The sequence below is a fragment of the Zeus faber genome (genome assembly GCF_960531495.2).
Source record: "Zeus faber genome assembly, chromosome: 16".
NCBI classification, from domain to species: Eukaryota; Metazoa; Chordata; class Actinopteri; order Zeiformes; family Zeidae; genus Zeus; species Zeus faber.
Window position 1 is genome coordinate 24,973,453 of NC_137202.1, and position 27,554 is coordinate 25,001,006.

At 47.5% G+C, this 27,554-nt stretch overlaps 1 protein-coding gene across 2 annotated transcripts in view; it reads right to left on the reverse strand.

The window, feature by feature from the left end:
- Positions 1 to 27,554, reverse strand: part of macrod2 (mono-ADP ribosylhydrolase 2) — a 490,268-nt gene that overhangs the window by 85,068 nt on the left and 377,646 nt on the right. For both annotated transcript variants that reach the window (XM_080016637.1, XM_080016636.1), the window contains exon 8: positions 16,374 to 16,447. In XM_080016637.1, the coding sequence (XP_079872763.1) occupies positions 16,374 to 16,447 (74 nt within the window). The remainder of the gene's footprint in view (positions 1 to 16,373; positions 16,448 to 27,554) is intronic.

Below are 27,554 nucleotides of genomic sequence, written 5' to 3' on the forward strand. Positions count from 1 at the left end.
TTGGTGACTTGAGTAGCTTGTAATCTTTGTTGACGTCGATGCACATCGACAGACCCACCCAGCTACGCTGGTTTATCCAATTCTGGTTGCTCTTCACTTCTTGCACGTTCACGATTTGCATTCTTACCGGGAGTGGCAGACCCTGCCACCAACAATGGAAACCACATGTAGAGGCGCACATGCATAACGCAAAACGAAATAACTGTTTCTTGTGCCAAAGTATAAATTATACTGGGGGGGGTTCAAAAAAATAATGTTACGGATTACCACTTAAAATGGTATTGAATAATAATTGTATAATTATTATGAAATACATAGAGAAATGAACAACCCTGGTTTTGTTCCCTGAGGAAAAAATATTTACAAGTGGTCTCTTCCCTGGGGAATGGGAAAAGGGCAGCCCGGTGACATCGGGGCACCGTATATGGATGGGGCACTTCCAGCAGGTACACATTACGACATTTCAAAGTGTGAACTTTGTGCAATAGGAAAGTACTATCAGCAGTAAATACAGAAAAACAAGCAAAAGCCTGTGGAACTACAGTACGCAGTGACAATAATGTTGAAGGGTAAAAAAAAAAGAAAGGAAAAACCTTCCATTGTTAGCCCACTGACAGTTGATACAAGGCCAGCAGAGAAATAATGGAAGAAAATTGACTTTTCTTACGTGTCTACAGAGGCTTTCAGCAGCTCTGTTTTGAGGCCAGGGCGTTGCCCTGACAAAGGTTCTCCTAAGTCAACAGCACCGACACGGACGCTGCGCAAAAGACGCAAAAATCGACGCGCACACCGTCGCGTTTCTACGACCGGTGCTTTGAGTAGTCCCTCGCTTCATCCCTCTCCCCGGCTTCTCGGATAAAAGGACGGCTTCTATCTAAGCGGGAAAAAAAAAAAAAAAAAAAAGGCAATGGACCCCAGCCCCGTTCTGACGAGGCACCGTCATGTCATCCGTCGGGAGGAAACGAGCGGAAGCGTCCGACACGCATCTCAACGTCAACGCCAGGCGATCGCAAACAGGCGGCCCCCGCCGGGACGGGGAGCGCATCCGGCTTGTTACCGGGGCCCGGCCGCAGCGGAGCGGGCCTTTGTGCCGGAAACGTCCAAACCGACGAGACGTACGGAGGGGGGGGACGGCGGAGCGCGTTTGAGCGCCACACACCACCCGCTGCCTCTTACGGTGTAAAGGGACGGCTTGTACTGTCAGCGTTGAGCAAGACTCTTCTATCCCCGTTTTAATCACATCCACCAACATGACTCCAGAGAGAGACGCAAAAAAACCGACAACAGAAACACCATCCACCCCGCCCCCCGCCCCCCGCCCGTCTGGTGCCGTCCCGCCCCCCGGCTCCGCTCCCGTCCGTGCGGGGGATGGAGCTGCGTGTACAGTCAGTGAGCTCGATGCCAATTAGCTCCCGAGTTTCTCAGTTTGATGCCGAGCTGCTGCCCCCCCCCCCGGTCACGCCTCTTTCTGCGCCGACACGCGATGGGAAACCGGAGCCTCGGGATCCGGCGCGGACGCTTCTTCAACCGCCGATCGTGCGTCGGAGTTTGTGGGCGCGCTCTGTGGGGGTGGGTTGGGGTGGGGGCGGGGGCGGGGCATGCTCCCCGTCAGACCGAAAGACGATCGATACGGCTTTAATAAATGGCGCTTTAAAACCCGCTGGAGTCGTGGGTGGTTTTTCTTTTGCCGTAACGATAATGTATGGAGCGTTTATTTTTTCAGCACAGACTCGGCTTCGAGTGTGATTTATCACTTTGTCAGTTCAAGAAAGTCTATTCATTTTTTCCTATTATTACAGCTAAACTTAGAAAAGCAGCTTTTCTCCGGGCAACGCGCACGGATTTGTCATGAAAATCCCGTGGTGAAAATGCACGCGACCGTCCGGCTCTGCGGTCGCCGGCGACCACGGCGACTTCAACCGGTCAAGCCTGGCGCAGCGTCCGCGTGGTCACACCCGAAGGTCTGTCCGGCGGAGGGGGTTTCCGGGGGAATGCAGGTCGCAGAGGAGCCTCCCAAACCTTTAACGGCGCGTTGCGCGACCCTGCGCGTGCGTCCACCGCCCTCCTTGGTTGAAATGTCCGACTTCCTTTTTAGAAGTTTTAAAATAGAGTTTTGAACAAAAACAAAAAAACCCTAAAGGGATTTCTCCGGCGGGGCCCGCACATTGCGGTTCACCAAATGCGACGCCGCCCCCCCGGTGGACAACGTAGCCTGACGAGCCAACGTCTCCGAACGACGGCGGCCGGGGCGGGAGGGGCATGGAGCAGCCATCAAACGTTCTCCCCCTTTTCCCCTCCTCTTCCTCCGCCGCCTCCCTCACCGGCTCGGGTCCGGGGACGAGGCATCGCCGCGTCGGCCTGATTGTGCTTTGATTGTTTCCAGTCGACTTCGCGAGGGGCGCCGGCGAGGCCTGCCAGCTCTGGTGGACTGAATCAGGACATAATGGGTTCATTAAAAAAAATCGCCAAGACTGCTGGCACTGGGAGGAATGATTAGTGAGATAAGCAGAGGATATGAGCTTAATGGAACAAGAGGTGGCTCACCGAGATTAAAAGCCTTTTTCCCCATCACAGCCCCCCAGCCCCCCCCCCCCATCCGATCCAGCAAATCACGTAATTGAAAATTCTTTTAATTTTCTTTTTTTAATTTTCTCCTCTGGGCCCCCGCCCGCCCCCCTCCCTCCGACACTCTGGAATTGTAACTTAAAGATGAATCGCACACTGCGGTGTAATTGTAAGGGGATATTTTATTACTCCTTAGACACTGCGTCGTAGTGAAGGCCCCTTTCAGAGAACTTTCTCAGCGCTGCACAGGGCACTGATAAAATACTAAATATGTCACTGTAAAAAAAAAAAAAGGAAAAAAAACAAAACGAATAGATTGGTCGCGTTTCTAAACTCCCCGAATGGAGCACGATTTTCGGCCAATGCGGTGAGAAACATTTGTATTTGTTGACAACATTTGTCGACCGTATTTGTTCACATGACAGGAATGACCTTATCTTATAAAACAGTGCCACAAAGCATTGTGTTCTTAAATAAAGGGAAATGTCTCCTTTCACAGTGGCAAACATCAAAAAAGGGCATTTTGTCTTTTAAGGAAGCCCCAGAATGAGTTATTTCTGTAAGTGGTTGAAGGCATTTTTCACAGAGCGAGCTGAATAATCTTCCACACGCAATTCCAAACGAGTTACTAGGTCGCAAAACAAGATAAATTGTTCACTTTCAAGATTTTCTGGCTCATTAAGATTTTTTCTTTTTTTTCCTCCAGTATGAAGTATACAGTACACTGCATATCCATATATCCACATATCCATATATATATATATATATATATATATATATATATATATATATATATATATACCAGAGGAGAACTCTACCATATTAAAGGGCTTGAAAACTGCAGGAAGCAGGGTGAAATTGCTGTTAAATGACTGCTTAGGGCGCTACTTCACATGCTGCAAGAAAGGAAGTAAACAACAACTGGGAAGCCGAGGTTGCGGCGAAATAACGGCGTTGTTCATCTCCACGCTCTTGATCGAGCTGAACCGAAGCACCGGGAGGCAAGCAGGACACGTGGAAACTGGCGGTACGGATGCCGCCGATCAGAAGAGAGGGGCGACGGCTTCGCGGCGTCGTACCCTGTCAAGAGAACGCCAGTCACCGCGCTATTTATAGCCCGGGTTTGGCACCCGGAAGGATCGCAGGGACGAGGGACGCAAATAAGCATTTTCCGTCGGCAGATGGCACAAGGCCGCGGGACGACGGGGACCACTCATGCCTCCGCCACGTTACTGTCTGTGCATGATCCACGCTGGTGCAGCACCAGATACTGAGGACCGAGATCGACACGTGTCATGTGACGCACACGCACACACACACACACACACACACACACACACACACACACACACAAACAAACTGTACACACAGCCTTAGACCATTGTGTTTTTAAGCTCCATTAACAAATCATCTCTTGTCTGAACCACCCCCCGCCCCCCTTTTACTGCAGCAGATTTGGTCAACAGCGGATCTTAAGCCTTTGGTGCTGAAGTGACAGCGTGGCGGCTTCATCCGCCGAGCCAGACCGAGGAGAGCCGCTGAACGGGGGTGTTATCGCTTGGCGCTGAGAGAACTCAAAGGGGGCTTAGAAAACAACGACGTCCCACGGATCCCGCGCCCTCCACCTCTCTGTGTCAAACTGCGATGAAAAGTGTCCCGCCTGGAAGCGGATGCATCGACGGCGGATACAGGTTTCGCCCTCGACAGGCTCGCCGAGGCAAATCGGGTAATTATTTTTGCATTGTGCTCCCCATAACGCGGGCTTTGTCTGGAGCCGGGGCTGAACACACAGAGGATTCCGGCGGAGACTTCTGAGGACACCGGAGCCGGGCGCCGACGGGCGAGACGGCGGCGTTTGGAGAGTGAGGCCTGCTCAGTTGTAATCTCTGCTGACTGAAGGTGCTGTCTCACATATTTCCCGTTTGGATCCCACCTGATCCCATCTCACCGACAGCATATTGCACAGGTGGTACTGTGTGAAGTAAACTGAAGCAGAGGCTGTGCGCACTACACCTTCTCCTATACTATATCATATTATATTATATAAAATGTATATTTATATTTATATGCCTTAAAAGACCATAACGGTGTCAAATTGAGTTTTACTAGTCAGCACACACATTTTGCACCAGTATATACCTCTATATATATATATATATATATATATATATATATATATATATATATATATATATACACTCCAATTTAATTAACATTTTCATGTGCTTAATACAACATTGTGAATGAGGATTAACCAGCATTCAATGACATTTAACTGCAGGAACAAAGAGCAAGAAAAAGGTACATTCACATTAAAGCTGGAGCCTCAAGCTTCTGATTTTTGAAAAGAATGGACTAGACCATAGACCATGACTGGAATAAAAGAGAAATGGTATGAAAAAGGTGAAAATTCTCTGAGTCAGAGTGGAATTTGAGGCGATCAACAAAGGCTGCCGTACAACCTTGCTCTTGAGAGACATCTCGTCTTGTGGAAAGCAGAATGCCTGCACGTCAGGCGGCTAAAAAGCCGAACAGAGTTGCTGGAATACTTGCGTCTCTCCAATTAGATTTGATGTCCATCAAACCTTTATGAAACACTCGTAGTGTTCACATTACGGAGTGGAAGTGCCTTTTATCCCATAACTGCAAACAAATCTAATATGATGGCTTTATGAAAGTTTCATTTTGGAGCCGAGAGAGGGAGAAGACGGTTAAAAGTGATTAAAAACTAGATGTTGTTTTTCATTGATTTCAGCGGGTTGACAAACAAGCATGTGCTTCTCCTACGCCTCCACATATGAATGTAAGAGTAGTAGTATGTTTCTTAGTTCCTAGTAGTTATTATTTCTGTAATCCCTACATTTGGACTATCAAATCAAAACATCACGCACACTCAAGCGATTGATCTATGGGAGTAAACCACCTCAATCCCAATCACAATCGTTTTTTATCTCGCCAGGTACATTTGCATTTATGAGGAATTTCTTCTAGTGAGGTTCGGTGCACTCTGGTACGGACCATAGCAATAAAAATAATAAAAAGCTTTACAGTCCGAAAAAAAGTAAAAATAAATAAATAAATAAAATTGGATAAAAATAAACGTCAAAAAATAAAACTAAATGTCAGATATATGCAAATAGGCGATATAGATTTACGAGATAGACAAGTCAATGCACTAGATTGACCTTGAGATTTGCCCTGTGTTTTATCTGTTGGGTTGGAGGGCTATGCCTTTGACCTCATTTTCATCCATTAGAAAAGACTACTAATTGTAAACATTATATAAACATACTGCTGTTGACTTTTTAAATATACGCTTGGATTTGAAATAACTGGTTTACATAGATGTCAACTTCCCGGTATACCAGCACCAGATATGCTAGTTTGAGTAGGGGCAGGCCCCCTGCGCGCTGTCAACGTTCAGCACATAAATAGTAATTCAGCACTCTGGGTGAGGAGAATGCCAGAGGAAAGCCAACCAGGGACCAGCCTGCGGGGCGGCAGCTTCTTAGCAGCCTCCTGCAAATTACTCTATCAGGAAAGAAACACAGAGCCAGGGAAGGGGTGGGAGGATCGACTACTCAGTTTAATACGTCTCGCACATGAAGCTGGGAACTCGCAGGCCACAGGAGACGGGGAAGGCTGGGTGCAGTGTTCACAGCGTCATTCTCACTGTGACGAGACGAGGTGTTTGAAATGAACGGCGCTCACTCATTTGAGGGATATTTGATTGTAGAGTACAATACTTGTACCACACCAGACTGACAATAAACAACGGCAGGAAGGCACACGTGCGTTCCGCCAACACTACATACAAAAAACAACAGCTCCAGAATATTTCATACGTTGTCGCCAGAGCAACTCGTAATGCGGTTACGTCCAAACCGATTGGAGTTGGGAGGGACGCGGGATGCAGAATCTGTGAGTGCAAACAATTGAAATAACCAGCGTTACAGAGGAGCAGAGAGGCAACACCAGAGATTGCCCTGAGGGAATGTAATGGAAAGAGACTTGATCTGTCACAGCCTCTCGTGGTGATAGAATGCCATACGGTCCCCCCTGACTCTGTGATGTTGCTTTGACACAGGCTTGATGAATGTATTGGCCTTAAGTCAGACAAAGCCCATACCCTTCCTGGGCCGCGCCTTCCAAGATGTTTATGCCGGGGTATAGAGACAGACATTGTGTAATAGGTTTGGGACCATTGTATGAAATAGGTTTATGGAAAGTAGGTAGCCCAATTTCAATTCCAGCTATTATTTGAAATGGGATGCTGCTTTGCAAGGTTAGATGCATTTGTGCAGGGAAAATAAGGCGCGCTGTTGGAACCATGGGAGTTTGCGCAGCAGCCATCCTTTTCTCGGGCAAATGGAACCTCAGGGAACTTCCTCGACGTTGAACATGGTTGAAGGTGAAAGGGAGAATAGGATGGAGCGGTGAGCGGAAGAGGGTGAGGGTTAGGACCTCATCCCAGACATGTGTTGACCCGTCCCAGACCACCTGCCTTTCCTGCCAGGGTCAAGCAATTAATGCTGCCCTCCCTTGACCACCTCAGACAGCCAGCGGAAACAACAGACCTGCAGATAGTATCTGGCTCCGGCAGACTTTGGCAGAGCAGAGGAGACAGCTCAGGTGAAGGTCCGCACTGGGGTCAGATCCTTAACATACACAGCCAATATAAACAGGGAAACTAAGCCTCTCCGCTTAATTATTTAGCATTCCATCGTAATGTGGAGTCAAAATTCTTAGCTGTCCTTAATTTGTGCCGTGCCATGCCTGCACGATACAACATTCACACACTTTTGAAGCCACTATTCAAACTCGGATCAAACACAGCATTGCCACTAAAGGTAAGGGTTCACTTAATACTGTGCTGGGGCTTTGCTGAGAATTTGAGCGTCTAAAATGATCCAATAATCACTATCTTTCAGACACTTCCAACGAACTTGCCTTCCCTCTCCACTCTGGCTGGACAGACATGACAGTAGTCTCTAGGATCCATCACCTTGGATCCATCCACCATCATCCATCCATCCACCATCACCATCATGTAATGGCATTCATGAGTGGTGGGACCATTCCCTGAGCCCACTGTGCCGACTCTGCTGCTGCTGCTGCTGCTGCTGCCCCCCAGAGTGATAGTAGTCGTGAGTCCCAACAATATGTAGTAAAACAGTAACATTAATTCATGGCTTTAAAGGCAGCGGAGTGGAGAGGTTCTAGCTCTGGGAGATAAGTCTGCACAGAGGTTATGATCAGGTAATGAAGGTCACACAGGCCCAGAGCGTCAAACATTCATCGGTGGGCTAAAGATAAAGCACTTCCAGGTCCTGGAAAAGACCCAAAAGGGCCATGCACGCTTGGAATGGAATGCAAAAAGCGATGTTTCACATTAACTTTGGTAAACTGAAGGCCTACATTGCTCAGAGATTGATGGCACATACTGTAGTTGGCCTATGTTGAGACAACCTGATAATGAATCTGGTTAAAGGAGATGAATCTTGATTCAATGTAAATGTGCGTATATACGTGTCATTAAAGATAATCATTTTTCCCATGTTCTTGTTTTCATGCGGACAATTAAATACAAATGAAAACCCACACCATCCATCGTAAACAAAACATTTACAAATTGATGCCACGCATGACATGACAAACAGCCGACTCCCATAAGCCCCTCCGCTCTCTGCCACTCATACTTTGGATGCAATCTTCTCCGGAGGTAGGGAAAAATAAGTGTCCCTACAGAGTAATTTATGCCCAGAAATAAAATATTGACTTTCAAATGTGGCATTGCCCACAGCCAGGCTTTAGGGTCTGATTCGGTCGCCCCCCTTTCAGATGGCAAGAGATGTTGACCATTCCCTCTAATCACATGCCAGGGCCCGCGCAATCACACGGCCACAGCCACGGCAATCACGGGGGCGGACTCCTCCCGCTCGCTCTCCGTGCCACGGTAGTCGGTAGCTCAAGGAAACTAAAACCAAAACCGAAAAGGCCTGGGAGCCCTGAGAGAGTCGGTTTTCCACCCACGGCGGCGGTTTTTTCATCGAGCGCCGCAGAACGCGCTCGGCCACAACGAAGGACGGAGCACACGGGTGACTTTACCGGGGTCTGTTTCCCTTGACTGCCCAGGATTATGGAGCCGCCGGTACATCCAGGGCGGGATTTGTGACACAAGCTTCACATACACAGGAACGCCACCGAAAACGAGTGGGATTCCAGCGTAAACTCGTTTTTCAGCGTTGTTTGTTCTGGATTTCGAGGCTACCCCTCGAATGGGAAAACTGACCAGAAAAATAGCTTGACCTTTAAGTGCCCTTGGCCTGAAAACACTCCCCCCGTTGCTACCGAATCGACCCGTGTCCAACCGCATTAGTCGACCATGCGCTATGAAACTGCATTTAAAGATTTATAGAATAAAATGTAATCAGCAGCTCACTGAATATGCTTTATTTTTCTTTTATAGTACATTAATAAAAAATAGGGAAAAAAAGGCTCCACACGATGGAGATGCCGGCCAAGGTGATTTCTGTGTCCCACGCCGTACAGCTTAATGTCAGCTCCTGTGAGTGAGAGGATAGTAAAGTGGTCATTATGTTTTTCATTCCATATCTCTTCCTGCAGGCCGTGGAGACATCCCATAATTAATAGCTGTGATTAATGATCTGGTGACAACATGGCCGCTTGTTTGCCGTTTCGTCTGACCTCGCGCTGAAGCCTTAAATTGAGTTTGCCGGATCACCCATTTACACAGGCATACGCTGAAATAAGACGCGCACGCACACGCACACACACACACACACACACACACACACTTTCAAGCGTGTACTACTGCAGAGACACACGTCGAGAGCAAAGGTGTGGTCTCTCCAAGTTCTCTCTGCTTCAGCGTGGTGCAGTGCAGTGTAACATGGTGTTTAAAAAGAGCGAACGAGCTCGCTGTGGGTATGACGAGCCGTCGGTCCCCTTCTGAACCAGTAGCCCAACCCACTGCGGCTCTATCACGCTGCGCCAGCCCAACTGCTATCTGCGCTACACTAAATCAATTAGCATGTCATTAAGATTGCTTGTTCCAACACGGCAGCCACGGAGCTGGGGCGACGGAGGAAGCCTGCACGGATGGAGAGAGGGAGAGGGAGGGAGAGAGGTAGAGCCTAGAGTGGGGGCGCGACCAGGCGGTGGGCCTCGTGTTCGGATAGGCTGGGCGCACGCCAGCGAGACCACCTGGAGCCGCTGCGGCAGACTTCACAAAACTTTGGCCCCTGGCACACCCCCTCGGCCAGCACGTCCTCGCCACCCACCGCGTTTGGGGGGGGGTACGAAACAAAAATATGTTAACTTTGATATTTATTGTTTGTCGTCGTGAGCGGTCAGCCCTCGTAACGCGTCGCTCCGGGCGTTGACTTTAAACAGCGTATTCGGCAAAGACGGAGCATACCCCCGCATCAAGGAAAGCGCGATAAACTGCTCACAACCGCTGGCATTTAAATATTCATATCTCACCGCGATCAGAGATAAAGGCTCCCACGCGCCGGATGCATACGACAAATAATCGTAACAATTTAAAGGGGGCCCCCATCAAAAAAACACACAAATGAAAGCGAAGTAAATTGGGTTATCGCTCGGCATCTACCAAGGGGGAAGTTAGACCTTGGTTTTGCGACGCCATCAGGAGGCGATACGCTTAATCCCGACTGGTGTGTAGTGCCAGTCAGATCCTCCCTCTGAAGCCGAGAGATCTATCAACTTTTACAGATAAACAATGAAAGCACCGCGTAGCCTTTGTCTGCGTGTCATCTCTATTTCCCTACAACTCTGACAGCGGTTGAGCCGAAACCAAAACTACATTTTAAAGCTCTGCGGATTTAAGAAGGGGCAGGAAAAAAAAAAAAACTGAGGAAAAAGAAAGATTTTCATTTACATCAGTTCAGAAAGTGAATATCATATCATGTTAAATCTTGAAACACTGGAACTATTTAGCACGAGCCACCCAAGGTCGGGCGAATCAAAGCGCACGCGCCGTATATCCCCTGTGAAGCCAAATAAAAGAAGAAGAAAAAAAACAAAAACACCCTTGATCATAAAATCCATAAAATCTTGACTGTGGTGCCTTGGGCCAAATGGCTGACACTAACGTATTCAACTGCATTACCAGCATTAGCGCTGGTGCCAGGGCAATAATTAACTCTCGGAGAACGCTAATAAGGCAATAAGGCGTACACAGACTCCCCAGCTGTGCGCCAGCATCAGGTGCTCCTCGCCGTCGAGCTCCGGGGGCGCTCGCGGTCCTTTGGTCTTCTGACAAAAGGTCAACACGTGCTCCACCAACCACGTGCTTAGCGACGGTCGGTAAGTCATGCTCCGAGTTTCAGCTCTCTCCTAGTGACCGATTCCAAGCGGGCCAAACGCTGTCTTCAAATGACCGGCGTAGGGTCCAAGGCGATCGACGGTCATCGACCAAGTCAGCATTACATTACAGCAGGAGCCACTTGGAGAGGACAGCTGGAGCATGGCAGAGCCCAGGCAGACCGTTGGGGTGTGGCTGACCCATGCAAGAGCCGTGACAGGTTCACGCTCGGACCCTGGCTGTAATTATATCCCCCCTCGATGATGTCATTTGGCGCTTGCGCCTGGGAACACCCCCCAAGCTGCATTTGCGGAAAAGCAGCTGCAATGCTTTATCTGTCCACCGGGGGGGAGCAGTGGTTCAAAACGGGATATTCCTGCGTTTATTTGACGAAAGATATCCAAGTTTTGTAACGGAACATGTGTTCTGTACATCCAATACAATCAATTTATACATATCTGATTTTAAAGAACGAATGGTTGAAAGAATTAATGAATCCGTGTTTGTTTTTATTTGTAAATGTATTTAATTGAATGAAACAAATGAAAGCACTGTGCTTGACTGTGTGTAACAGGTGTTATAATTTACCTAAAATAACTATGAAATATTGCAACAAATTTAATCGCAGTACTTAATGTATCGCAAAACTCGCCATATCCTGCTCTTTCGCGCCGCAGGAACGTTTTCATCATTCTTAAGACTTTTTGGAAGAACCGTCCATTTTATTGTGTCCGCGCTGCAGGAACTACTGTAGGAACCATCGTAGTTCTGGGAGAAACTCATTAAGCTCCTGCTCCAGGACACGGACTGAACCTTCAGTGATGGATGTGCCGGTGATTGGACAAATAATAAAATAAAAATACAATTTTTATTGTCGATGTATTTATTGGAAGCCTTTGTCGACTTACAATTACTCATACACCGATGGAGGCGGCCATGCAAGGTCATCGGGAGCAGTTAGGGTGTAAAGTGTGGTGGAGGAGCCGGGGATCGAACCGGCAACCTTCCAATTACTAGAGGACCGGCTCTATTGCACCTGAGCCACTGCCCCAAGGTGACTTTGTGTCTCTGCCCACTTTGGCTCTCGGGCACTAAACATCGCGGAACAACGTGGCAACAGGGCACGTCTTGAGGAGAACACCTGCCTTCAAAACCGCACATACACGTACACGTACACGTACACGTACACGGGTGAGATTGCACCGGAAACACACGCCGCACAATCCCGTTCAGATCGCACGCCAGACAAAGCCTGTCAATGTGTGGAATATCAAAAATCTCATTCTCCAAACGGTGAGGCGCACAATATAACCACAATAACATCGGCCATCCATCTTATTCAGCCGAACCACGACGAGCGCCTTCCCCCTGTCACGTTACGGCTCCATCCGCCTCCTAAACTGATTTACACTCGCAGAGAAAAAAAAAAAAAAAAAAACCCACAATCATAGAAAACACATTTATTTCGCATTTGACTGTAATTCTCCGGCCTCTGCAGCCGGACATGACATTTATGACCAGCGTGTCCTGAGTGACAAATACAACGAAGGAAAATGGATTACTTGGTAAAACACCTGTTTTGAGGGGAGCCACTCGCGGAGCAAGCACCCCAGCGGGGAGCGATGAACGTCTGAAAAGGGCGGAATTCTCTTTACGTTCATTTTCCCCTTTTCCCCCTCGGCGAGCGCGGCGCTGCGGAGCTTATTATGGACTCGCAATCTGTCTCGAGTGCTCACGCGGTGTCAGCGGTGGCGGACGGGCGGGCGGGCGCCCCCCCCCCCCCCCTCGAAACGCTTCATTAAAAAAATTGGCCGACCGCAGCCCATCCGGGGTGGCCAAATAAAGTGTCACAGCCCATTTTTCATCTGCAGATTAAACCTGTGTAAGCCTGAATTAAACCAAATTAGATCCGAAAATGTGAACGAAACCAAAGGCGGATGAGCGGAGGTGGCAAAGGGGGCGCGGGGGCGGGGGCCCCCACCTTTGGCTGTCGGCGATCTCGTCCGCAGTCCTGAAGGGATTTGAGCGTCCGGGACGGTTGTTTACACACACAGCCACATATCTAGCGCCACGTTTATCCGTGCAGAGGACGCAGGCGAAGCCCGGGGCTGCCGGCTGATAGACTTTCATCTATGGTGATGTAAGGGATCGTTCCGGCGCGCGAGTCTCTCCAGATTAAAGGAGAGACTCACACACACACACACACACACACACACACACACACACACACACACACACACACACACACACACACACACACACACACACACACACACACACACACACACACACACACACACACACACACACAATGGAACCGGAGCTGCTTTTCAGAGTGAATTTCACGCCGGTGTATGCCGGGGCCCTTTGTGCGCTCGGCGAGGGCAGCGGGGCCGCAGCGAGCCGCCGGAGAAGGAGATAAACTCACTGCTAATCAATCACATGCCGTCCTCTATCCACTTTTTCCTTTATTGCCGTCTCCATCGCTCTCCTGTACACACACACACACACAGACACAGACACACACACACACACACACACACACACACACACACACACACACACACACACACACACACACACACACACACACACACACACACACACACGCACTCCTGCAATTGGCTCTTAACAATGTGTTCAGACTGTCTGGTGTGGCTGTCTGCCTCCTGGAGTGGGCGCACGCTTCAATCTGTGGACAATTAGAGTCCAAATGAAATTGCAGTGTGTGTGTAACTAGAATCTGCCACAGGAACAGCGAGCTCGCCAGCACCTGAACGCGCCTGCACACCAGCGCACCACACTTTTCACACCCAAACTGACGGACAATGATATTGTGTTGGAGGCAAGGGGGGGGGGGATAAACACACACACACACACACACACACACACACACACACACACACACACACACACACGCACACACACACACACACACACACACACACACACACTCACACACACACGCACATAGGGGCTGCGGTGTCTCGTCTGGCAGCCCCAGCGTGTTAGATCCCAGTCCAGGCCATTGTAGAGAGATTCAAACACAATAGGACAGTATCATCGGCAGAGCAGAGGCCGTATCATGGAACCTGAAATGACTCATCTCTGCGGATGGCCGACGCCGGCGGCTCCTGGGGGCCCGATTGTGCGGCGCTCGGAGGTGAGTGAAGAGTGCAATCCAGGGCTATTGTCCTTTTGCATGATAAACGCGTCCCGCGCCTCACGTGCGCCCTCCCCCTCCCTCGCTTTGGGTTCCGCGCGGGGGCCAGGTTTAATCTATGATGCTGGGCTATTGTAGGAGCGCTGGACTTCGCCGGCCCTTTTCAATAACACATCCTTCGACATCTGGTCCCTTTGTGATCGCTCCGGAGAGGGACAGTGGGATATTTAACAGAAGGTTAAAACCGGCGATTTGTGCGACGACCAGCGCATGTTATACACGTAAGCTGAACAAAGGAGGAAAAAAAAGAAAAGAAAAGAAGGCTCGTCCGCCCGGCCGTACCGTCTCTGTTTTGAGCCGACTGTGAGAGCGGAGCTTCGCCTATCTACAGCGAGGCAACGGCTATCAATCATGCCGATACTGGGCGTGTCGCACTGAACAAACGCTAACACTGATAAATTGTACATATAAACTTCGCAGGCAAAGCATGGAGGAGGGCGCCACTCGACATTTTATTTCGAGTCAATGCTAATCGAGCTCATTTCTGAGTCATCATGTGGTGCGTTTCGCACATATTGAAGCGCCACGAGACATCGCTTGAATTACAATCTGCTTTAATTATTTCATGAATCCTGCCCGGCAACAATAGAATCCTGTCGATTATTTATTTGGCCGTGTATTTCCCGTCCATTGTCGGCCGCGGAAACAGAAAAAAATGATGCGGCTTTGCAGAGTGAAAGGAGGCCTGGAGAGGAGGCACCCTGCACCAGGTACATCCTGTTCTCCCAGGTCTGCACGGAGGGCTCACCAATCTAAAGGATGCTTTGAGTGCCTCCCTCTGCGCGAAAGGTGCGACTTCACTCCCCCGGATCTTGTGAAGTGCCTTCCCTCCCTTGTCGGGGAGTTCTAAAGACCTGTCCCTTTCTCCTCTGAACAATTAGAGCTAACAGCGGCCATCGCTTGATCGCTTCCTCTGCCGCCCCACCCTTCCTAGAAATCGTGGCGGTGGAACCTGGGAGCCACAAATGTCAGCGTCGGACATTAGCGCGTTATTTGCAGTCTCTAATAAGCGATATTGGGGCCTTTTCTAAACGCTGGAGGGCGGGAGCGACTCCCGCGCCGCGCGTAACAGCCCTCGTGGGACACGGGGCTGGAATCACGAGCGCGACGCGTCAACAGAACGGTGATGTTACGGCAAGACGTGACTTGGCCGCCGGCCACCCAGACCAGCCGTCAATGTACGAATGTCCAGCTCACCAAACCGGAAAGAGAATTAATGGTCAAATGAAACACGTTTGTTTTTTTTTTTTTTTTTTTCTCCCCAATTTCCGTCATTGTTTATATAAGGAGGAAAATCCCGACCGGACAACAAAAGTAATCCTCTTGGATGACAGAGCGATGTGTCGGCCCTGAAACATCATCAGCCTGAAGTCACCAGGAAGGATTGTCAGTATAACAATAAAAAACAAACAAACCTGTTTGTTCCCGAACACTTGCTGAGGGAAGGATGTGATTGCAATCAAAGGACAAAAGGAAATCAACATTTCCAGTGAATGATATATTCACCCCCCTCCCTAAACAACAGAGTAAACTTATTGAGGCTGCGGTTTTAACCGTTCGCTTCAAAGCCGATGACACTGACTTTCCCCGGAGTAATGATTGATATATAATCAGCCTTTGTGTAAGTCCTTTTAAACGATGACTCTATTTTGCCGCTCGGCTAATAACCAAAATGTAAGATGATCATCTGTACAAAATTTATCATTGTCAGAAAATGCAATATGCCATGCCTTTCAGTTAAAATCAGCGAATAGATAGGAGAGCAAGAGTGATTAGGCGCTGAAGCATTTATGGACTATTTGGAACATTTTGAGTTATTGGAAAAGCCAGTCATCCCGTTCCAAAACCAATTTCCGTTCTTATTTCCACTGATGTGTTTATTTTTAACTGGGCTACGTGGAGGGGCCGCTCTGCCGCACAGGCCCCGCTCTCAAGTCAACAGACCATTTAAGACCTGATTAGTCTCAGACTCCCTCTTAATTTGATATGTGTGCGGACCGCAAAAGAAAAAAAAAAAAAAAGTAAAAAAAAAAAACCCCCACGGCTGATCATGCGAGGCGAAGTGAAAGAAGATGAGGGTCTGATGGAGACGGAAATATTCAGGGCCAGTCTTTCTGATGAGCTCGGGTCATCTGCACCCGGACCGACTCGGAGAGACAGACAGCCCAGCTCCGGCGGCGCGTGTGGAGAAAATACATAATCGGAAACAAACTAGTGGTTCTTAGCACGTCCAACCTTGTCGGGGTTCTCCTCGATCCAGGTCTTGACGGTGTTCAGGGCGATGTCGGCGGCGGGCTCGTTGGGGAAGCCTAGGAGAGAGGAGATCACGTTACCGGCCGGGTGGATATTCGACAGACAGGATGAGACGGATGAGAACACGTAAACAGGCGGAGGAGATCGTCGGCCCCGGCAAGACCGACGGACACGTCTACAGATGCCGGCCGGCCTCGTAAATCGATGGAGCAGGCGCCGGACAGCCACTGTCGCCACACGGCCGACACATTGGAAACGGCGCGTCGCGGAACGCACGGAGGTGCACAAAGAGACGCTTTCAAGGCGCCATCGGTCACAGCGCTTCAACGCGGGTTTCCGCCGGGCGCTCCCGTTTCCTCCCGTCACCCTGCAACCGATGTGCGTCTCCCATGCCTCCAGGACCCCAGCATCCCATGACGTCGAGCAGGAAAACAGGTAAATGAAATGGATGGATAATCTCCATCCACGCACTAACGCACACAGAACATCGCGAAGGAGTCTTCCAGCTTTCAGGCCTCTGCTCGTTACCATCTCAATGTTGATTCATCTGCGCTGTTATTTTTTCCAGCGAGATTTCTCATATGTGTTTAAATGCTACTGACTCACACTGTCCTTTTCTGTTACGTAGGGAAATGTCAAAGAAGAGTGCAGCGGCATACAGTATGGACCGGTGGGGCCGGGGGGCGGCATGCCAGCCGCCGTTATTAATAGCAACAGTTGTGCAAGCTCAGGAATCCAACCGCTGTGTTAATAGGACGTATTAATCGCACGTACACGGAGACGAACGCAAACACAAACACATTTACGCAGAGCACACACTCTGGGTGAATTCATTTTTAATGACGCCATTTAAGGACGGAATCCGCTGGATACCTCAACGTCATTCGCTGGCAACGCGCGGTCGGAGAATTTCCAAGATCCAGCACCATTATTGTCAGCCATTACCTTTTAAAGCCCGCGGACTAGCTTGGCAATTTCGACAAGAGTCTTTCTGCAGAAATTGCTGACAGCCTTCTCGGATTCCAGGGCTTGTTTTGAAGGAACTGTTAAAGGGCCTTTTTGTGAATCCTAACAAAAGCAATTTACATGTCAACCTTTGCTGGAACCCTAGAGCTAGTTAGAGGCTGCCCTGTGGGTAAGAAGTAAATGGAGCTTGATAAAACCCAGCTCAGAAACCCACACACAAAGGGCTCCCTTTTCTTTTCCCGCTCCCGCCCGGTCCGGCCCGGGATTCAAACGTGCAACTTTCCACGCTCGCGATGCTTCTGTATTCTGACCTGATCCTTTCTCTCTCATAGGCCGTAGAGTGGAACTGACACTGACTGCACGTCGTCTGCTGAAGGCAGAGGTCAAGACCTCAATTCCACACCACATACACCAAAACACAGCCGGGGCCTTCAGCTGTCTTTCATCCGGCCATTCACACAGGCAACGTTGTTAAATACCTCCCTCTACCCAGATTGATGTCCTGACAATAACGTTCTGTGACCTATGAAGGAGGCTCGCTGCTTCTGCAAGTGACCTCCCCCCTTTAAAGATGATGTACAGACCACAAAACTCCAAAGACTTATTCATTTGTTTCGCCAACATTTAAAGGACCATACCGATGCAAATTGAGTTTCAACCCAGTAACTAGTCAGGGTACAAATTTGACATTATCCCTGACCGTTTTCCTGAAGATAGGCTTTATAGATCGCGTTCATAGATGGTTTACCGTAGATTGTGTCGAATTTGGGATTTTGGAAAATTCTAACAATATGGTGAGAAACCTACCTAAAAGTTGAAATCTCCATGTCCGGCTGACAATTAGTTTCTTTTTGTCAAAGTTGCAAGGTCAGTTTTCCATTGTTTTGTATTTGTTATTTGATATTTGTTTTTTTAAATGTGTTAACTCCATCTCCAAAGGCGGAGGCGCCATTGCTTTGATATGCAATTAACAACTATGAAACGCGATTACAGTACGTCGCTTTGATAACCGCAATTGTTTTTTCACCATCAAATCTAAAAATGTGAGCTCTCGCCAGTGAAATAGTCGGGGGGGGCAGTATGTATTGTATGTCACGTAAAATGGCTAAAACTCCTTTAAGTTGATGATGATAAACATTTCTCTGAACATCACACTATGGAGTCACCCCCATCAACAAAAAAAAAAAAAAAAAAAACCTGTATCCCCCTTCCAACGTGTCTGCATTTGAAGTGTCTGTCAATTTCCTCCCCTCCCCTCCCCACCGCTCCCCTCCGCTCCTCCTTTAACAACCTTCCCACGCACCGCCCGATGCTCCCCCTGTCCACCACCCTGCCTGACAGTGGTGGCTGAGTTCCTCCGAGGCAAGCGCCCGGCTCTGCTCTGTTTTGAGCCCTGACTGGAAAAGGGATATGTGTGAGCTGCATACCAGACCCATGTTGAAGTCATAAAAAAAATAAAAAAATAAAATAAAAATAAAAACCCACCGCTCCTATGGCTGTGTTAAGGCGGCACGCACGCAGACAGTACAAGACCTGTTCACAGCTACCACCTCTCAAGCTGCCCCCCAGAGCTGTGTGCTCAGCGCCTGATGCTGCATTTCAAATCAGCCGGCGGGTCACCTGATCCCTCCAGCTCTCCTAAGTGCTGTTAACCTTTCAGAGAGCGGCACTTTGTCCGCCCATGTTTCCCTTAAAAACAACAAAAAACAAAACAGCACTGGTTTACCTGCTAACACCGTGATTCACGTTTCCTGTAACACAACGGAACAGATGTGTCAAATGCGAAGAAAGCATTTATATGTATTTGTATATATATTATATATTATATTATATTATAATAATATATTATGCCATGTATGTATTTGTGCAGTATATATACAGTATATATACACTGTATATATTCAGTATATATAGAGTGTATACAGTATATACAGTATATATATATGGTAGCTCAGGCGGTAGAGCTGGTGGTCTAGTAATCTAAAGGTTGCTGGTTGGATCCCAGGCTCCTCCTGCTAGCATGCTGTAGTGTCCTTGAGCAAGACACTTAACCCCTAATTGCTCCTGATGGCTGCGTCCGTCGCTGTTTGAACAATTGTAAGTCGCTTTGGATAAAAGCGTCTGATCAATGACTAAATGTAAATGTAAATATATATACACTGTATATATACTGTATATATACAGTATAGGCGGGTGGGGCATTATATATATATATATATATATATATATATATATATATATATATATATATATATATATATATATATGACACAGCGGTGTTACTAGGATCCTTGGGTTGGCATTTTGCATTTTTTCTTAAATAGGGTATGTAAACATGGTCGTAGTTTACTTTTAGTAATGGGGGAGGCGTACGGGGTAGGGGTCCACACAGGGTTTTTTCTGTTTCATTCAATTCATCTATCCGCAATAAAAACGCACCTTTTTTTTTTATCAGTTTTTATTTTTTTTACCTGTTCTCGTGGAGCGCAGATCGCTCTGATTGCCAAGCTTTTATATATATATATATATATAATTATTATTATTTATTTTTTTTAAATTTAAAAAATTTAAAAAATAAAAATACAGGATTCATGGGAAAATATTTAAATAGGAGGACAGCGAGAGACAAAGGGTAAAATACGGGAGGATCCCGGGAAAAGCGTGAGGGCGTGTTTTCACTGGATGGGCAGATGATTCCTCTGGGTGGGCGACGCCCACCCCAGCCCACCCGCAGACAGCCCCCTGACATGAAAGCAGAGAGGAACAGCTCCCTGGCCATGTTACAGCGGCCACAAGATAAGGAATGATCAGATAAGGTAAGCAAAAACCGCTGACACTTGACAATTCAATAATGATACAATATACATAATATGAGAACATAACAATAACACCTTAGATAAACAAATAAATCAGCGTGAAAGCCAGTGGTCACCCTAAACCTCAAGGGGGACTATGTGGTCGGGGAAAAAAAACCATTGAATCTCAGCTTATAAACGGTCTTAATCATAAATGATAGGGCTGTTCAGGCCTAAAGCAGCGGGTGGGTGGTCGTGAGTACATTTAATCTATTTAGTGTGCAGTTTCTACAAATACGCTATTGATTTGAGTGGCATAGCTATTAATCATAGCGGAGCTGAGACAGAAAGAGAGAGAGAGAGAAAGGGGGGAAGAGGAGCAAATTGAGGGTGAGGTTGGAGAAACAGAGCCCTGGAGTGGATTGACAGAGTCGGGGGGTGGAACAAAAACACACGGGTGAAAAGCAGGCGGGGAAGCTGCCTGGCGCAGGCTGCCAGGACAGCAGCGCGAGACGACAACATGCGCAGCCCAAGGTTACCGGAACGGGCAGCCCTCTCCCCTCATTCATTATCCCCCCCTCGCCCCAGCTCTTCTCTCTGTCTCTCTTTTCTCCCTCTTTCCAAGACTCCACGGGGGGGGTGTTAATTCCCTTCAAAACAGACACAAAAAAGCCCCCCCCCGATGTCAATTTGAGCATCTCACGAGCTACTTGTCATTTATATATCACAGCACTTGGAGGGAGCTCCTAATGGATGTCATAGAAACGTCATATTTCAAACTCATAAAAAAGTAAAAATAAAATACATAAATCAAATATCAATATATGGGTCGTGGAAATGTCCCCCCGCGAATATCTGCCTTTTTAGATTGTGTTTCAAATGATGATAAATACCGGATACCGGGTTTGAATTGCCGTCGTGTGGCTCCGCCGCCGTCTCTGAACTTAATGCCTCTGTGGCTATTTTCAGGAGGAAGGTGCAGACAAGCCCCTGCCCCGGCGCTGAGAGGACATTCATCTCCGGTTTCCCAGGAATGAACGGTTCATCACATTGGAACGTATGGAGGGTCGTCGGAAAGTAAGGTGCACATTCCGAACTCCGGAATGATCTCCAGGAAAAAACAACAAAAAAAAACAAAAAACGGAATCACCAAGGAAGCTCTCATTTATTTGTCCTCCTCTCGGTACGTATCCTAGAGAGGACATTCTTCTTTTTTTGTTTTTTTTCTATACTTTTCTATTACATCCCCTCCTGACACTCCTCCTTCTCGCTCCCTATTGCTCCGCAGAGGGTTCAGCCGGAGCTAATCTGTCAGGAGGTGGAGGGCTTGCATCGGGGGCTCTGATGGCGGGGCCTCCAGGGCCCCTAGGAGCTGCTTGGCTTGGCTCTCTCTCCCCCTCTCTCTCTCTCTCCCCCTCTCTCCGTCTCTCTCTCTCTCTCTCTCCTACGCTGGGAATATGGCCGTCTCGGGGAGATTTGTCTTAGTGAGCCGTGCTGATGGGATGTGTGCACTGATGAGGACTCAGGTGCTGCAGTGTTATTTCTGCTGAAGGCCCCCGTACTTCATCACCGAGCAGAGCACAGAGCACAGTGTTCAGGGAGAGGGAGGGAGGGAGCGAGGGAGGGAGAGGGAGCGAGGGAGAGGGGGAGAGAGAGAGAGGGGGAGAGGGAGCGAAGGAGCGAGGGAGGGAGAGGGAGCGAGGGAGAGGGGGAGAAAGAGAGAGGGGGAGAGAGAAAGAGAGAGAGAGAAAGAGAGAGAGCGAGGGAGAGAGAGCGAGGGAGAGTGCTTGTATAACGGTATAAACAGCACATTCAGCGATAGTGCACTTTGACTTTATGACGCCATGGAATTCAAATAAAGCTTATAACGTTTTGACATGTAGGCCGCACAACAAAGAAGAAAATCAACAAAAAACATTATCAGCCGAAACGTTTTTTTTTTTTTCCCCCGACCGATGATTTCTTAAAACAAGAAGGGGAGCGATATTCTTTATACACTGCGGCCTTGAAATAAGAGAATGAGTCTGTTGCCATTGTTTTGGAGGTTGTCAAACCTACTGTCAGTCACGGTAAATTAAATAAACCCACAGAGGAAGGCACGGCGGCTGAAAAGTCTAAGCCAAAAATAAAGAAAAATAATAATGAGGAGAATCATCTTATACACATGATTGTTAATCCAAAAAGAAAAGATCTATTGTTCATTTTCAAAAGATTCTGCAGTGAAGCACATATGACTGATTCATCTATTTGTTTTTGTTTTTGACTGTCTGGCTTTACCTGTAAGTTTACTTAAAAACCTCATACAAAGGTATGAAGGTTTTCAAAAAAGGAAAAAGAAAAAAAATAAACCTTAATAAAAGAAGGGACACAATACAGGGATCCCTTTTTACGTGAGAGTAAGAATCAAAGCGAGCGGGGGAACCGACCTGAGGATACGGCAACACTCCTTAAACAGCGGCTCTGCCTTGACCTCGCTGGACAATCAATGAAATAACTCAACAGGAAATAGAAAAGTGGGCGAATTCCTGTTTGTAAAAATTTGAAAAAAAAATACTTCTTCGGACGAGTACGATTTGGTGCGATTTCCTTCAGCTCCCTCCGACAGTCATTCGGGCATTTGTTCAACGTGAACAACCTCAACCTCAAGCTATTACACAAATGCAAACTCTCTTAACTGTGATGTGATCAACCGAGACCTTGGGGTTTCTATTTTTTAAGTGTATTCGATACTGGTTTAATGGACACTGACCCAGGGCGCGGGGAGGTTTTCAAGAGATGAGGTCATAAAAATCTACTCTAGGTATTAAAGTTACACTATTAATGCAATTCACTACCAATCAATGCCAGGTTTCGTCTCTTTGTACTAAAACGGAGTAATATACTGTACGTTTACGTGGGATTTTTTTTCCCCGACCTCAAAAGAGCATTGTCTACCAAAACCCCCCCCAAAAAACGTAAAAACAATAACAAAAATAAAGTATATCCTAATAATAGATGCCTATAGTGAATTAAGTTGGATTTCTAGGCAAATCTTGCAACTCTTGGAGCGTATATCCACAGGACTAACTTTCACAAGAAACTTTTGTAGATAAGGTGTTTTTCGCTCCTCATTCCAGGACGACAGAGCTACTCCATGCAAGCCTGATCACCTGACGGCCAGAGGAAGAAATCAACAGGTGAAGCGCATGTCAGCGCTATTATGCATCCCCATTCTGAGCTTGCAACTCTGAAGGGAGGCGCAAACTGCACACCACACCAGTTTTGTTTTTTCCCCGGGTGGGTTTATAGTGTGAGGCAAAAGCTGCTGCTCAATGCTAAATTTCAGAAGCTGTTCTCAAACATTTCCCACTGTCTGTGGGAAGTGAGCACGGCTTGATATACTGTACCTGGCAGCGTTCTTTAAATGTTAAAGAGAAATAGAAGCATACATTAACTCATGTCTGCGTATGTGTCTTTGTATGTATGTTGGTTAACAGAGGCTCATTAGTCAATATACTTATCAATATATATATCAATATAATTAGCCAGGTGCTTCTGTTTGTATTAAAAATCTGTGCTTCTGTTTGAAAAAAATGAAAATAAATAAATAAATAAACAAATAAACAAATAAATAATAATAATAATAATAATAATAATAATAATAACAACAATAACAATAATAACAACAATTATAATGACAATGCAAAACGTTGTTGCCATTAACCAGAGCCTTTAATTTCTATTTTTTTTAATCTCTTGAAATGAAATACAACAGCATGGGCTTATATTCACAGATCAGACGTATAGGAGTGCGTCTGGCTATACACCCATGTGTTTTTCAGTTCCTGTGAAAAATGGCCACATGTATTATTGTAGTCAGGAAAGTGTTTAAAAAAATACCACACGGTGTATTTTGGTTAGTTTTAATTTTTTTTTGATACTTTTATTTGTAGTTTTTGCATGGACAGAAGGCAGATGGACACAATCAGTAAAAGAAAAAGGGAATAAAAAGCACAGGTACAGTTCAAAATGCTCAATTTCAAATCGGTCTATATGATTATAAAGATCAAAATTTTCTAGTATTTATCCCCCTTCTCCTTTTGAAGTCGAATATTGAAAGTAATTTTCTCCACTGAGTGAATAAGGTTGATTATGTTGGTAAAGCCCTTTTATAGTTTGCCTTAGTGTTTTTTGAATTATTAGCATCAATAAAACACCAGGCCTTTTCATCCTCAGGGTTTGTTCTAATTGTAGGCCTACTTCACAGCCACTCATTTTAGGCTGATGTGTGCTGAACTTCAAAGTAAATTACAGCTTAAATATTAAAATAATAAATAAAACCTGACTCATGAGCCTTACACCAGGTTGTGCGCTTTTGTGCATTAGCCTTGGATAAAAATGGTTATCGAACGGTGGCCCTGCCCCTATAACCAGCTTTATCTTTGTTCGTCTGTCCATTGTAATTATTCGTAAGTCTGCTATTAAGTTAAATAGGGAAAAGGCCTATATTGGTTTGTGATAATTACAACAATAAAACTACGGTTCCACCACCTGGGGAGGGAGTGTGTCTAAGTTGGGTTAATATTATGGGGTTCAGAAGTCTTGACTCTCAGGACAGGTAGGGGTTAAATGATGTTTGTGGAGGGGGGCCCATTTTCAACATCTCGCCGAGGATCCAACAAACCCACGGGCCGGCCCTTTTGGTCAATATTTTGGACATCACAGCAAAGTTACTACCACTACTACTTCTACTACTCCGAAGTGAATCCACTGACTGAAATGAACTGAAAATGGTAAAAAACATGAGATCATCAATACTGGAGACAGTAAGGCACAGTAAACTACAAGGTAGATTAACTGATTGTTTAGAGCGCTGCCAGGTGAGGTACATAATAGTGTGGCCGAGAATGTCCTAGACCAGGCAATGAAATAGCCACCACCCCGGTGGCTGTCAAACCCATTAGAGCTCAGTGAAGAGGTAGGGTGACCCAGGGTGGAGGACAGACTCCAGACGCCAAAGCCTGGGTGTCAAATGGCCTGGGGTTCTTCACCGACACTTGGACACGGCGGGGCTGTGACCATGACCGACTTAGACCCGCAGACGCGAGCCAAAGAGAAAGAGGGTGCCGTGAGAGGGCAAAAAATAAAGGTGGTGCAAAGAAAAGGAGCGATATGCTAACATTGGGGATAACGATCTTCTTTGAATATGTTCCATCTTGGTGACGTCATTCTATGTCCTACATGCTAAAAATACCACCTACTCTTTGCGTGACTACAATAAAAAGCTTAATGCTAAACCAAGTTTTTTTTTTTTCCAGGCACAAGTCTTTTGTCCTACTGGGGGATGTACTTTTACATTTGGCTTATTACCCATGAAAACGGTAGAATAAGGGCAGTGTTCAGTACGAGGCATGCTGTGTTACTGTGTTAAATGGGCTAGGAAGCTCCCTCCGAGCGCACACTCTGCTACCCACTGATAGAGCACGTTGCTCTGTTTGTACCTTGAAATTCCCAACTCAGCCTTGCTCTAAGCTCCCCAAAGGATATCCTGGGATTTAAAAGAAGAGGACGGGAGGAGGGGGGCAAGGCCTGGGCCTCGCAGGCGAGCCAGCCACTAGTCATCACTGGGAAAAGATAAGCCACCCCCGCCAGCCCAGCACCACAGCAACCCTACATCCCACCAGCGCTCAATAACCCACCCGCACAACCTAATCCTAGACTGGGATGGAGCGAACCAGAGCATGATGCTGGCTGGCGTGGAAAATGCTTGAGTTGCCTGACACCTTTGATCTTGATGCTGCGGCAGAATGACAGTGGCGTGGTTGTGGACATGGCAGCAGAGCTTGGACGGATTACACCACATATCTCCCACAGCCACCGCTCACTGTTCAAAACCCCTCCGTCAACAATCTGCAGATCCGCCGCGGGAAGGAGCAAGTCAAAGGTGAGAGGGTGAGGGGTAAATAGGTGCTTAGCCGTGGTGAGAGGTGCCGCGCCCTGGCAGCATTGGAGTGGGGGGGCTATGATTGGTTTTGATGGCGTTATTAATGTGCAAGTGTAGTGGAGTCTTTCAGGTAAACAGGAGGCTTAATGTTTCTGCCCTTGGCTCTGCACCGAGCCCGTGGGCCCTCTGCTCTGTGCCAAGATTGATCATAGCAGGCACCTCCTAAACCTTACAGCCCATTACAAGGCTGTTCCAAAGTGCTCTTTCAGTGCCAGCTAAGATGAGGTCCCTGCAAGGTCTGGTATGAGTTGTTAAATTGTACCTACGGTTATGTCGGAACGGCTCATTTCGACGTGCTCGCGAGGACGGGACATGGCAATATGTTAAAGAGTGCCTAAAAGAGAGCAGGAGTGCGATCAAGTCGGAGGGAGAAGGGAAAAGGGACAAAATAACCTCGATCCGTCCAGGCCGTTGGACCCCGACTCAGCGACTTGACTGCTGGCTCTGATCTTGTGAGACATTGAGGGGCGTCTCCTCCGTGGACGGAATAATCTGTTTAAACTCGGGTCGCGCGGCCGTGATGGATGGGAAAACAGAAGCCCCACTTAATAACCTCTATCATGCCGCATGACCTCCTGGCCCGCAGTGGGCACCAGTTTGTTTATGGGTGGTACCTCCGACACGCTAACCGCACAGAAATTCTGTTGCGGCTAATGGGCCGGACTGAGAGATTGGTCTGTCAGCGCAGCGTGAGCCCTCATTTTTCTTCCCGAGCGCCTGAGGTACCCCCTCTACACCCCTGCGAGGCCCTACTCCCCGGCCCCCTCCCCCGTCATCTGTCAGCGGTGACTGAGCCCCCTGGAATATGGAGGCGTGAGGGAGAGTGTCAATTAGCATTAGGGTGTCCTGACAAATCTGTTTTTCTCGCCGCAAAGGCCTTGGATAACGTGTCCCTGATTCCTCTCTGTCAAAACCGTTGGGGGCTCCGAATCCGTTTTGCCGCTACAGTTCGACTCTGGAAATGGGTCAAGCGCACTTATTCAAGCACAAAAGAATTGCACCTGCGTGTGCGTCTCTGTCTGTGTGTACGTGAATGAGTGTCTACTTTAATAACCAATAAGAAAGTACCAAAGCCTATGTTGCTTAGAATAAAGAGTTATACTCTGAAATACTCTGGAAGATAGAGAGAACGCACCGGAGTGGCAAGATGCACCTTTCATATTAAAAATACAACCCCCTCTGAAAAATATATCCTTTGTTTATATTGTTCAGTTGTGAGTTGACCTTAAAGGTTATCTGAAACGTACAGAAAATGTCAAAACGTCCGGCCAGGGAACACAGCCTGCCCCCTACAGAGCACGCAAGGCCCCTGGGGGCCCCGGAGGCCTGCCAGGGCGTCCGCGATAACACGGCGCACAACTCCTTTATACTGCATTTGCCCTCTGCTGCGCAAGGCTCTTCCATCCTGATCCCGTGTTG